A 14,767-nucleotide genomic window follows, 5' to 3' on the forward strand; every position below is an offset into this window, starting at 1 on the left:
AAATATATACGTTGTATTGAACATTAATGGAGCAACAGATTTTGTGTGAAAATAAATCATTCAAGTTGTTTATTTTGTTTAAAAATCTTATAAATGTATGAGGTGTCAAGGAGGCTCACCAGCATGGGGCAAAAGGCACACAGTATTGATACAAATACTTTAGCTAAAATAATGTTTTTTTTTTTTTTAAATGTCCAAGTTAATACTTGTTCAAAACAATCACTTTAGCAGAGTTTGTACTATTTTCTGCTTATTTTGATAAATAAAATAATAAATTTTTTGCTCAATAAATATACTGTCATTAAAATGTTAATATAAAAATATATTTTAAAATACAGAAACAAAATCATTTTAAAAAGTAAAGATTCTGAATGCATTGAAGGAAATCCCATAATAATATAGATTTACTGTAGTAACAACAAATGTGATTATGATTAATATCATGTTTTAAAATGTGATGGTTTCACTCTAAACTTGGTGATTATCTCTAAGATGGACACCCAACATAATATATGATATTTACCATCTGAATCTAACCATGCCATGTCAACAAATTAAATTTATTCATTATTATGATTCCATTGTTAGAACGAGTGTGAATAAATGAATAAATATTTATGCATTTATTTGTGTATTTAATTATGTATTTATCGATTTATTTATATATTTCCACATTTATTTAATGATTTAATTTTGAGTCATTTGGCCCTCCATAGGGACGCGGTGACACACGACCCTCTCTATCGCTTTTGCTTTATTCAAAAACAAGCAGCTTTTGATGCAGTTTAATGATCGAGAACATGCATATTATATGTATTGAATCGCTGTTTACATGTTAAATTAGGACAGGGTGATTTTAATGCCAATTGTAAACCACACCTTAACTAAAAGAAATAAACTCTCAAAACCTGTTTCAGTGATTTTCATGCCTGCTATTTCATGCAAATATCAGCACATCTAATATGCATGAACACCTGTTTCGTGTTACAGATGCACCATATGGCAGGTAAAGTGAAGTATTCTCTGTGGGACTGAGATGATTCAGATGTTTAGGGAATTTAGTCTTGCTTGAGATGTTTGTATGAGCTTCAACCGTTTGTGAAACGTTTCGGTGCCAGAATCGAGTAACTTTACGCTGGAGTCATTTGTGTAACCCAGTTGGTTACGTGATCTACGGCGGTATCAGATGACTCTGACAAACGCTGGCTGTGACTCAAATCTCTGTGCTGCCTACATAGAAAGCAATTTTGTGCATCACAGGATGATTGAACAATGAATAAACAGGCACATTCACATTTAAACCCATTTAAACGCCCAAACGCCAGGTGCTCATCTTAGTTCTATGCAAGTTTGTTTCTATCCAGAGAATAGCTAGCTCGCAATTCTGACTTTACATCTCGCAATTCTGACTTTATATCTCGCAATTCTGACTTTACATCTCGCAATTCTGACTTTACATCTCGCAATTCTGACTTTACATCTCGCAATTCTGACTTTACATCTCGCAATTCTGACTTTACATCTCGCAATTCTGACTTTACATCTCGCAATTCTGACTTTACATCTCGCAATTCTGACTTTACATCTCGCAATTCTGACTTTACATCTCGCAATTCTGACTTTACATCTCGCAATTCTGACTTTACATCTCGCAATTCTGACTTTACATCTCGCAATTCTGACTTTACATCTCGCAATTCTGACTTTACATCTCGCAATTCTGACTTTACATCTCGCAATTCTGACTTTACATCTCGCAATTCTGACTTTACATCTCGCAATTCTGACTTTACATCTCGCAATTCTGACTTTACATCTCGCAATTCTGACTTTACATCTCGCAATTCTGACTTTACATCTCGCAATTCTGACTTTACATCTCGCAATTCTGACTTTACATCTCGCAATTCTGACTTTACATCTCGCAATTCTGACTTTACATCTCGCAATTCTGACTTTACATCTCGCAATTCTGACTTTACATCTCGCAATTCTGACTTTACATCTCGCAATTCTGACTTTACATCTCGCAATTCTGACTTTACATCTCGCAATTCTGACTTTACATCTCGCAATTCTGACTTTACATCTCGCAATTCTGACTTTACATCTCGCAATTCTGACTTTACATCTCGCAATTCTGACTTTACATCTCGCAATTCTGACTTTACATCTCGCAATTCTGACTTTACATCTCGCAATTCTGACTTTACATCTCGCAATTCTGACTTTACATCTCGCAATTCTGACTTTACATCTCGCAATTCTGACTTTACATCTCGCAATTCTGACTTTACATCTCGCAATTCTGACTTTACATCTCGCAATTCTGACTTTACATCTCGCAATTCTGACTTTACATCTCGCAATTCTGACTTTACATCTCGCAATTCTGACTTTACATCTCGCAATTCTGACTTTACATCTCGCAATTCTGACTTTACATCTCGCAATTCTGACTTTACATCTCGCAATTCTGACTTTACATCTCGCAATTCTGACTTTACATCTCGCAATTCTGACTTTACATCTCGCAATTCTGACTTTACATCTCGCAATTCTGACTTTACATCTCGCAATTCTGACTTTACATCTCGCAATTCTGACTTTACATCTCGCAATTCTGACTTTACATCTCGCAATTCTGACTTTACATCTCGCAATTCTGACTTTACATCTCGCAATTCTGACTTTACATCTCGCAATTCTGACTTTACATCTCGCAATTCTGACTTTACATCTCGCAATTCTGACTTTACATCTCGCAATTCTGACTTTACATCTCGCAATTCTGACTTTACATCTCGCAATTCTGACTTTACATCTCGCAATTCTGACTTTACATCTCGCAATTCTGACTTTACATCTCGCAATTCTGACTTTACATCTCGCAATTCTGACTTTACATCTCGCAATTCTGACTTTACATCTCGCAATTCTGACTTTACATCTCGCAATTCTGACTTTACATCTCGCAATTCTGACTTTACATCTCGCAATTCTGACTTTACATCTCGCAATTCTGACTTTACATCTCGCAATTCTGACTTTACATCTCGCAATTCTGACTTTACATCTCGCAATTCTGACTTTACATCTCGCAATTCTGACTTTACATCTCGCAATTCTGACTTTACATCTCGCAATTCTGACTTTACATCTCGCAATTCTGACTTTACATCTCGCAATTCTGACTTTACATCTCGCAATTCTGACTTTACATCTCGCAATTCTGACTTTACATCTCGCAATTCTGACTTTACATCTCGCAATTCTGACTTTACATCTCGCAATTCTGACTTTACATCTCGCAATTCTGACTTTACATCTCGCAATTCTGACTTTACATCTCGCAATTCTGACTTTACATCTCGCAATTCTGACTTTACATCTCGCAATTCTGACTTTACATCTCGCAATTCTGACTTTACATCTCGCAATTCTGACTTTACATCTCGCAATTCTGACTTTACATCTCGCAATTCTGACTTTACATCTCGCAATTCTGACTTTACATCTCGCAATTCTGACTTTACATCTCGCAATTCTGACTTTACATCTCGCAATTCTGACTTTACATCTCGCAATTCTGACTTTACATCTCGCAATTCTGACTTTACATCTCGCAATTCTGACTTTACATCTCGCAATTCTGACTTTACATCTCGCAATTCTGACTTTACATCTCGCAATTCTGACTTTACATCTCGCAATTCTGACTTTACATCTCGCAATTCTGACTTTACATCTCGCAATTCTGACTTTACATCTCGCAATTCTGACTTTACATCTCGCAATTCTGACTTTACATCTCGCAATTCTGACTTTACATCTCGCAATTCTGACTTTACATCTCGCAATTCTGACTTTACATCTCGCAATTCTGACTTTACATCTCGCAATTCTGACTTTACATCTCGCAATTCTGACTTTACATCTCGCAATTCTGACTTTACATCTCGCAATTCTGACTTTACATCTCGCAATTCTGACTTTACATCTCGCAATTCTGACTTTACATCTCGCAATTCTGACTTTACATCTCGCAATTCTGACTTTACATCTCGCAATTCTGACTTTACATCTCGCAATTCTGACTTTACATCTCGCAATTCTGACTTTACATCTCGCAATTCTGACTTTACATCTCGCAATTCTGACTTTACATCTCGCAATTCTGACTTTACATCTCGCAATTCTGACTTTACATCTCGCAATTCTGACTTTACATCTCGCAATTCTGACTTTACATCTCGCAATTCTGACTTTACATCTCGCAATTCTGACTTTACATCTCGCAATTCTGACTTTACATCTCGCAATTCTGACTTTACATCTCGCAATTCTGGCTTTATATCTCGCAATTCTGACTTTAATATCTCACAGTTTTTACCTTTTTTATTACCCTTTTTATATTTTTATCCCATGGCAGAAATAAGCTGCCATATAGTTCAGAGAGACGTCTCATTTTATTGGATGCACATCAATGTTTTGTTAAATGTACAGTCTGTTCAATATGTCAAACCATAATTTTCGCTCGTGTTTTCAATCAGAGCAACATTTAGAAAGATGCATCTCAATCATGCACTCAAAACCTCCTTTTCATTTGCTTCAGGTTAAACATCTGACTGAAAGTCTGCAATCACTGCATGTTCTTCACTGCTTTTAGTGGCTGCTCTCTGGACAGCCAAACTGCCATTACAAGAACACATTTAGGAGCGATTCAGAGGACTAGAGACACTGATGCATGCAGGGATCGAATCCCAAAGACACAAGTCACTGAGTGATTCAACGTGTTTGTTTTTTGCAGCTCCCATCGTCTGTTGTTCACTATAGTTTCAGCACGCCTTACATTATGCAAGGGTCTGGCGAAACGTCCGACTTCAAAATAAATTCATGCATATTTTCGGTCAGTCCAGTGCGAACCGTTCCACATGCCAAGTTTGACTTGTTAATTCTCTAATTTAGAAAGTTCCCATGATGCAAGAAGGCTACTGTGTAAAAGATGAGGCCGCTATTAAACATCTGGAACAGCTGCTTAAATGCACAACGAATTTATAGTTCATGCCGTTCCCGTCACGTCAGTATCTGTCGATGTTCACAACAGCACCTTACTTAGGAAAACGTGTGAGAAAAGTGCTGGAAAGCTCGGCGTTAAACGTAAACAATCCGTGCAGAGTTCATCTCAATTAGGGTTTGTTACGTAAAACATGTGGTCACGCAGTGCTTACGAAGGTAATGTTTCAGTTAACGTACTGTACTCTTGACCAGTATATTGTCACAGTTGTGCATCTGTATCTGGGTTGCTCAACATGCAGCTATGCAAGTAATTGAAAGCAGTTCTCCATTGCATTTGAACTAAAACGAATTAACACTTCATAGACATCTCCTTTGCGATGTGCATTGAAGAAATTGAGAGTTGCATGCTCAGTGACTTACATTGTTCCTCCATGGAGGCTTGTTTTTGGTGCGTGGTTTCAGGTTGGGTGTCGATGATGGGGTCCAGAGCGGGTGTCTCACTGCGGACGACGGCTCTTTTGGATGGCTGCAGCTTGTGGAAGACGGGACGTGCGGAAACGGAGCTCAGGAGCAACAAACACGTGGCTAGAATGTCCCATAACTTCATTTTAGACTCAGTTCCTTTGAGGGAAGCTGCAACGGTACAAAGGTAAAAGCATGAACGTCTGCACAAAAGCATGCATGAGTGACAAAACGTGGCTTTGAATGGATAAAGGAGAGGCTTTTCATGAGTTAATTTGACGAACGTCGTGTTTTTGTACTCGGCGCTACTGAAAGTCTTCCCAGAGGGAAACGGTTCAGTGCAAAGTGTTGTAACTTGTGAGAAGTGCAGAATTAAATATTCTGATGAGGGCCCTGTGTGAAATGTATTCTGTAGGCCAGTTAATGCTGAACAGATTTCTGTCAGTATTACAGAGCAGAAAAATGCGTGTTTTCTGCCAGAGTTTTTCCCCATTCCGGATCCCAAAAACTCCTGTTGATGAAAATGCAAATAAAATCTACCAGTTTCATGAACGCAATGAAGTTTACAATGACTTTTATGACCCTTTATTGCAGTAAATGACGCTTTACTCTGAATAGCTCTAATTTTTTTGATAATTTAAAACCTGCTGTTTCTTCGTGTAATTAATAGCTTTTTGATATTTTAAGTCATATAGTCAGAAGATCATTTGGTTAAGATATTTACTGCATCATTCTGCTTTATAAAAACAATCAGAGCTGCATAAATCCTGGATTATTATTTTTTTTTTTGGAAGTTTTAAGTATTTGACCTATTAAAACGAGTCTATTACATTTGCTCCAAAGTTGCTCATAGTGATGTGAAGTTAACATACACTCTTAAAGGTTTCTCCATATTATTTACTGTGCATTTTCAGTGTATTATAGAAGCTACAAAGTTATGTTTTGAAAAGCATACAGTAACTAATTTCAGCTGGAGTCCCAATATATTAAACAGTTTTATGTTAGGAGAACGGTGCACTCTTGGAAATAAAGGATTGAAACTGGGTTATACAGATTATATGAGAACCTTTTTAGGTTCATCAGATGTTTTTTTTTTTTTTTTTTTAGGCGACCATATATGTTTTGGTGCATCAGAATCTGAGGATTCTACAATCAAATGTCCAACTTTTTAATTTCCAAAGAATATGTACTGCTGGAATGATTATTAATACGAAAAGAAACGTCAATAACATTTATGTTTAAGAGTGTACGCGGGGAAATTACTGTAAAAAGGAATAAGGAAAAACTATTTTGTGTCCATATGCAGAAAGAATGAGATAAATTCACCTTTAAATGGGGTCCATACAGACCGGAGCTTCAGAAAAGCCAAATTCTCAATAAATCAGGAAACATCCAAAGATCCGAAGGATAAAATCCGTGCGTTATCCTCAAAATATCACGATTCCAGGTCCATTCACAACATGTTATCCGCTAGATCCCAATGAAGCGTGCGCAGAAGTGTCCGGAGTGTCCAACTGACGCGCCGTGCGCAACGCGACGCGCGGAACCGTGATGCTGCCGCGTCTGTAACGAGAGAGAAAACCAGCAGCAGCGGCTCAGATGAAGACATCGGGATCCCGAAGACGCAGATCCGGATCCGAACTAACTGTAATAGTTCCCCGTGTCTATTAAAGCGCGCCGCATTCTGCCTCCGAGACGCGACGCGACGCACAGGTGATGAAATCCAGGTGAATGTTTGTTAATATCCGCACGGATCAGGTGAAAGTGAAGCGCGACTGTACAGCAGATGGTGTGTGTCTGATATCTGTCAGCAGCACACAGCGGTCTTAACTCACACGCGCGTCTCTGAACGCGTCTGATGCGCACACTCAGCTCTGAGCGCGTTTAAATACGCTCAGGGGTTCGAGCGCGCTGACGTCACGCTCGGACCCCGCCCTCATTTTTCTCACGCTCGCACAACTCCGATCTATACATCCGCACAAATAAAGCTGTTTTTCAGCACCAACAAAAACCATATAAAATCGGTGCGAGTTTGAGAGCAACGTTTGAAGTAAGATAAATGCACAAAGCAAAATCTGGGTTTATGCGGCTACCATTGTGTATATTACAGAAAATGATGCACTAAATATCTAAAGCATCTATGGCTATATGACTTGGGCAGAAATGGAAAAATACACTAATAAAATTATGCAAAAATGTAAACTATTTAGAGTAAAGCCTCATGAAAATCAATTTTTTGGATTTTTCAGTGTTTCCATAGTAATATTCTTTGAAGTTCCTTGCAATGTCTGCCATAAATACCATGGTATTAATCTGGCTCGGCCACATTGTTTTGTTAGGGAGGTTTGTGGTGTTTGGTGTTGTGTTTGTGTGTCGTTCCACAGGATTAAGCTGCGTCATACAGTCTTTATTAAAACCATCTTTACTAAATCAAAGGATCAGTGACAGCAGTTTGTTCAGACTTTAAAACCCGTCTGCCATTATACATGGAGCTCTGAAATCATCCTGAGTAATATGAGCGTATCATCTAACCCTAACGTTATCCTAAATATTTCTGATGGGTCATGGCAGTTAATGTGTAAACATACATGACCGTTCGAACTCATTCATTTGCATTTATTCATTTTTTCTGCATGCAGATGCAGAACCAACTTGATGAGGAATGCAACAAAGCAATCCATCCTCTGAATGTGATCTTAAAGGACTAGTTCACCCAAAAATGAACATTTGCTGGAAATGTACTCAACCTCAGGCCACCAAGATTAGGATGAGTTTGTTTCTTCATCAGTAGAGGAAGCATTATTATGTATTATGGACTCGTATTTTAGTTAAAAGCGTCAGTTTCATCTTTTGTCTTCTCCAGATGTTAACTGATGGACTGGAGTGCTGTGGATTACTTGTGGATTATTGTGATGTTTTTATCAGCTCTCATTCTGACGGCACCCATTCACTGCAGAGCATCCATTGCTGAGACACTGATGCAATGCTACATTTCTCCAAATCTGATGAAGATACAAACTCATCTACATCTTGGATGACCTGAGGGTAAATTTTCATTTTTGGATGAACTATTCCTTTAAGGGATTGATGCATAGATGCATCACTCATGCTTTACAACAAGATACTGAACAACTGCCAAAAAAGCAGTGCAAATAAATGAATCACTGACAACAGATGTGTGTGTGTGTGTGTGTTTGTATGTATGCTTTGTATAAAATAGTTGAGGAGGAGGAGGGTCTCCCCAGCTGAGCCTCGGTCCCTCCCAAGATTCCTTCTCATCTACTCATCGTCTCATCTTAGGGAGTTTTTCTTGCTTACTGTCATCTTTGGCTTCCCTGAGGGACTTTGTAAGCCTCTATTCATTGTAAAGCTGGTTGGAACAATTTGCATTGTGAAGAGCTCTATACAAACAAATTGAATTGGAAAAACTGAATTGAATTAAAGCTGCGTGGCATTATAAAGCGAAGCTATCTAAACATCCTGCCATGAGTCTGAAAGCACATCCACGCACAGATACGGGGGTCTAGAAGTCATTTGAAAGAGAAAAACATGCGTAAAACGAGAAGACATAGATGTTTGAAAAGTAATTCTCTCAGAAAAACTGATGGATGAACATTAGCTACATTAAAAGTAAAATGGATATGTTTATTTTTTTATATAATTGTGTAATAATTATATTGAATATAATTATTAAATATTATTTAACTAATTATGTAATAATTATGTAATTGCATATACTGTATATAATTTATGCATGCAGTTCCTATGCCCTTGTATTCATTTAGACTGAATATTTGTACTTTCAAAAACATACAAATATTAGTTATACTGCAGGAATTTCATCTGCAAAAAATAACTAAAAGAGGATAAAACTAATTGGAAAATAGATAGTAATTTTAAACCGTTAAACACAAAAGTGTGTGTGCGAGCATATATATATATATATATAATATATATGTTCACAAATTATTTTTTTTATCCTGCATTCCAATTAATCTCAATCAAACTGCAGTTGGGTTGTTTTGATTAAATAATAATAAGTTTAAAAAAAAATACAGCTAACTAACACAATAAAAACATGATAACACAATAAAAAACATGATTTATGAAAATTAACAAAAACGGAGTTATCTGTTTTTGCAAATAAACTCTTCATGTTGAGTGTATCTTCTCAATATTTAGTCACTGCAGGATTTTGAACAACACTTTTCTTCTCTTACAATATTATTATTTATTATACAATATTATTATACAATAAAGTCCTGCAGTATGATTAAATGCCTGTGTTTATTAAACATACAGATATTCAGTGTAGTCTAATTTTATGTAGGTATAAAAAAATAACTAAAAGGGGATTAAACTTTGTGGGAAATGTCAAATAATTTCCCCATGTTTTCCTCTTGTTTTATGTATTCAAAGATGTCTACAAGAGTGTTCATTTAGTGTATTGTGAAGGCAAAAGCACTGGTTGTCATTATGATTTCCTAAAGAAATCTGTCATATAATACATACAATACAATACAAGGGCCAAACCCTTCAATTCAACACTCAAATCCTGAAAGGCAGGACAAGGCATGTTTTCTTTGAAAGGGTATTAAGTTGAATATTCAGAACTTGGACGGGCCCATAAAGCGTGTTCGCTTTTAACCTTCTGTTGAGATCGTTTTCATAATGCCGGCTCAGAAATGGCATGTTTTTATGCTCTTCCCATCAGCCAGTTTGTCCTCGTGCGCTTTCTGAACACTTTTCATTGTAGCGAATAAAACCTCTGTTTTGTTTTAGGATGCCGATCAAAGTAGTTCATAGTCACAAACATTTGAACCATTGCGAATGGTTTAAGCCCTCAGAATATGCTAGGAAACTATTATATGCTTAAACTGTCCAAATAGACACCATATTTGTCTATTGCAATGTGCATTAATGTTTGCAGGACAGCAAGCAGATGCTGAGGAGCCTCGGCTCGTGAAGTACGGCGAGTATCCGGTGTTCTTCAGCTCTGACTGTGATCCCGTCGTTCCGTAGTGAAGTCCGATCTCCTGCTCCGCTGGCATGGCATAAAAATCCAAACAAACAAACATCAGTTCTGCATTTGTTGCTTATTAAGGCAGCATTTTAATACATCATAGTTGCAACATAATTAGAAATGTCATATTTTGCCTGCCATTTTTGTGTGCTGTGTATCAGATGATCAAAATCACTCACTATTTCAGGTGCCCATGTAGACGGTGAAGCAGCTCACTTGGTTTCGAAACCGAGCTGCAGTTTAGCTTGAATGTCAAACACATTAATGACGGTGTGGCAAACATGCGTGAGTAATCAGAGATCACTGACTGGATGAAACGCTCAGGATTATGGAATTACAGTCATAAGGGTGCAGGGAACAAAGATCAGACTGCCACTGCTTGAGATGGGTGTTTCCCTGATTGAGAAAAGCTCACTCACCACAACTCAACACAGTAAACAATTAGATAAAATAAATGTTATTGCAGAACGCCAACGATAACATCTGCTGTGTTGGTGAGGTACCAAAGTACACAATGATGATGACCCAGTAACGACTCGCATGAGATGTGTTTACATGCATAATTGCAAGTCTTTTGAATAACATTTGAATCAGACAATACTGTCTGCGTTATTGTGAATCATGTGATCTTTATTCCACTTTTCATTAGATGTGTTTTCTAACCTGGCGGCATTTCGTCTGCTTCTGCTGATGTGGCATCAAGTCGTAATTGTTTGCAAACGCTTGGACACGTGTGATATTGGTGGTCACAAATAGTGGGTCGCAACACAAAAATGGCACTACTGCGTAATGCATATAATAAAATGCATCTAACCATAAAAATGTGCATTGATGGGTTAGAAATAAAAATACACAGCAGATTTTAAAACACTATTCTGAATTTTCTATACTGTATTTTATACCAGTGGGGTTTGAGTCTTACCTCTCAGATAGGTCCTTCAAAATATCTTGGAGAGGTGAGGTGTCCAAGTCACAACATCTAACTACTGGGGTGCCTCAGGGCTCAGTTCTTGGACCACTTCTCTTCTCTGTCTACATGGCATCACTAGGTTCTATCATTCAGAAACATGGCTTTTTATATCTTCATATGATTAAAAAAAACCTTGCTACATGTACTGCATTAAGCTAACTAAGAGATGTTGTTATAGCACTTGCATATCATTGCTCTTTTGTTGATTTTGATTCCATTGTCCTCATCTGTAAGTCACTTTGGATAAAAGTGTCTGCTAAATGATTAAATATAAATGTATTTATGCATCTGATCAAACTTTATTTTGATGGCAAATGGTGTGGGATGAGTTACATGCTAAAGTTTAATGCATTGTAAAAAATATATATTTATAAGCTGTGAATAAAACAAAATTAATGGAGTACATTTTAAAAGGAAATACTATTTCAGTTTTCAAAATTTCACATTTAAGGCAAAATATTGTTTTCAATTTTGAGATTTTGGGATATTTGGCTTTTCATAACATGTTGTTTCAGACTTTAAAGTGTTTATTTTATTGCACTTTATCTAATTACATCTGTAGATTCAGTTACAGGACATATCTTTAAAGGATGTTTTCTCTAAATTCTTTTTTTTTTTCTTTTTTCAGTTTCACTCATCTATATTCTGAGTGGTTTGTTCATATATCATTCACTTGATTTAATTAGTGCACTTTATCTAATTGTGTCTGAACATTTAAATACAATACATATATTTAAAGGACGTTTTCTCTAAATGAGTTTCTTTCTCCGCTTCAGCAGCACTTACATACACCAAAATTTACAGTTTTACTCCTATCTATATTCTGAAGGTTTTTACTGAGGGGTTTGTTCATAAATCATTTGCTTGGTTTATATAACTGTTTTTCCTAAAAGCATGACGAAAATTTATTCTTTCCTGACTGTTAACAGTATTTTCTGATTTATGCAGTGATAAAAAGAGAAATCCAAAATCCCCTCTATAAAAACCTTTAACTCTAATGTGTCAACAAAATAGAACAAAAATTATAAACCTGACTTTATCCAGTGTTCGGATTTATTTTCTGGAAATGTATGCAAACTAGTGAGTATTTTATTAGATAATGTCTCATTTACACTTTGAAACATAACAGTTTAGAAAACTTTCTCTTTTTTGCAATTCTTAATATAACCAATCAAATCCAATGTTTTACTTGCTGTTTCTGTGTAATTATTCATAAAATTTATCGGCAATTTCTGAGTGAAAGTAGTTTCAATGTAAATCCTACACCAAATGTTTTTCATTGTACTTAGTACTTAGTTTTAGAGGTTATCACTAAAATTATAAGTGCTAGTAATATTGATTATAAAACATCAATATTGCATGAGTTGTGGATGAGGCTGTTAAACAATCTAGGACAGGTTACATTTGGACACAGTGATTTGTCCTCTACTTAACAGCATTTCAATTTTATCTCATTAAACGGTTGGGTTTAGCGTGTAAATACTGCAGGTAAACACATTTTGTTGACTAGATAATTGCCGTTACAGTATCTTGTATGTGTTTACAGTTTAGTTTTTCCATTGCACTTTTACCGCTCTCTTTGCAGGATACTGGCCCACCTGTGTTGAATTATGTCATCATGCGTGTTACTATCATCACGCAGGCGTGTGTTGATCTGCTGGCGAGTCAATGGCCGCGCTGTCATGGATCTGCCCGTGTCAGATACTCTGGGTGTGCTGCTTCAGCTGATAAACGCAGATAAGGAATGCATAAAGTTAAAGAGCAAAGATATGTTTGGACTTTCATCACCATAGAAGGACGGTATTCAGGGTTGTGTGTCGAATTAATGACGGCTTGTCTTTCTATTTTTACCGCAGAAGTCCAAAAGCCAAGCCAATGAAAGGCCTGTCAGCTGATGATGAAAGAGAGTCTCTTCTGGAATGGAGCGGTTCAGGTGAAATCAAGTCAATATTGTTACCCAGAGGAAAATGTTATTGCTCTGCTCTTTCATTGATCAGGAGATTTAATGAGTTGTTATAGTAACTGAAGTATCAACTTAGCCTCAGATGTTTCTTGGAATTCCTGAAATAAAAATAGACACAAACGAGTCAATAGTTGTCATACAGTAAGAGTTAAGAGCTGTAAAACGAATGTGGAGCAGCTCGGATCATTTGACGGGAAATGTTTGAGATTTCTGACTTTTGATCGTAGACTTTGGTATCTTCTGAATCCCTTCTGAAACTTTTATTCTCAGGAGAAACATCTGAGAAGCACTTGCACTTTGTCTTCATTTGATCTCATTGAAATATTAATCTCGTTTGTGATTTTTTTTCTTTCTTTTCTTACAGGTTGTTTTGACTTGAAAACAAAGCTCTTTAAACTTGACATTTTTGACAATTTTGCAAATAATTTGCAGTATAACTTGTTCTTTCTGATTTAATGTTTTTGCAAATAATTTGACCTTTTCTTTTTAAATAACTTGACCTTTCGGAATTTGACCTTTTTTTGCAAATAACTTGATCTTTCGAATTAAATTTTTTTTTTTTTGGCAAATAACTTGACCTTTTTGAATTTTGATTTTTACGGGTAATTTGAATTGTGATTTATTTTTTTAAATTTTTTTTGCAAATGACTTGATCTTTGTACATTTTATTTTATGACGACCTTTCTGATTTATTTATTTTTTTGCAAATAATTGCCAAATTACTTGACCTTTTTTAATTTCTTTTTTCTTTTGCAAATGACTTGATCTTTTTACATTTTTTATTTTTTACAAATGACTTGACTACCTTTATTTATTTATTTGCAAATAACTCAAGTTTTGTGCTTTTTTTTGTGTGTTTTTTGTTTTTTATTGCAATCTTTGGTATCTTCTGAATCTCTTCTGAAACTCTTGTTCTCAGGAAAAACATCTCAGAAGTAGGAGACTTGTTCTTTATCTCCATTTAATTGCATTGTTAATATATTAGAGATCTCATTTGTGGTTTCTTTCTTACAGCTTGTTTTGACTTGAATGCATCATGGAGAAAGCTCCTCTGCTTCATTAGAGATGTGATCTCAGCATCTTTCTCTGCTAATTGATGCAGTAGATCAGTGTTGGCGGATCTCCAGGACGCTGAATGTTAACAGGAGTCCTGATGTCCGGCGGCCTGCATAACCAATCTGGGAATGATGCAGGGAATTCGAGGGAGCAGCTCCCAAGCGTTTTATTCCTGATGGTGGGTTTGCACAAGACAGACGTGCTGCGGTCGAGTAAGTGCTGGTTCGCAGGCCCTGCGCCGTCTGCATAAGCCCCGGATGGCACGTCATGGAAG

General features: G+C 36.5%; 1 protein-coding gene across 1 annotated transcript in view; it reads right to left on the bottom strand.

Annotated features, from left to right (window-relative positions):
- LOC107727951 (glial cell line-derived neurotrophic factor) overlaps nucleotides 1–7,326 on the bottom strand; it is a 10,504-nt gene extending 3,178 nt beyond the window's left edge. The window contains exons 1-2 of the mRNA XM_016537995.1: nucleotides 6,808–7,326; nucleotides 5,440–5,652 (exon numbers count right to left, since the gene is read on the bottom strand). Of these exons, the coding sequence (XP_016393481.1) occupies nucleotides 5,440–5,626 (187 nt within the window). The 5' untranslated portion in view covers nucleotides 5,627–5,652; nucleotides 6,808–7,326. The remainder of the gene's footprint in view (nucleotides 1–5,439; nucleotides 5,653–6,807) is intronic.
- Nucleotides 7,327–14,767: the final 7,441 nt, after the last annotated feature.

The sequence above is a fragment of the Sinocyclocheilus rhinocerous genome, unplaced genomic scaffold, assembly GCF_001515625.1.
Source record: "Sinocyclocheilus rhinocerous isolate Xijiao unplaced genomic scaffold, SAMN03320098_v1.1 scaffold42, whole genome shotgun sequence".
In the NCBI taxonomy this organism is placed as follows: domain Eukaryota; kingdom Metazoa; phylum Chordata; class Actinopteri; order Cypriniformes; family Cyprinidae; genus Sinocyclocheilus; species Sinocyclocheilus rhinocerous.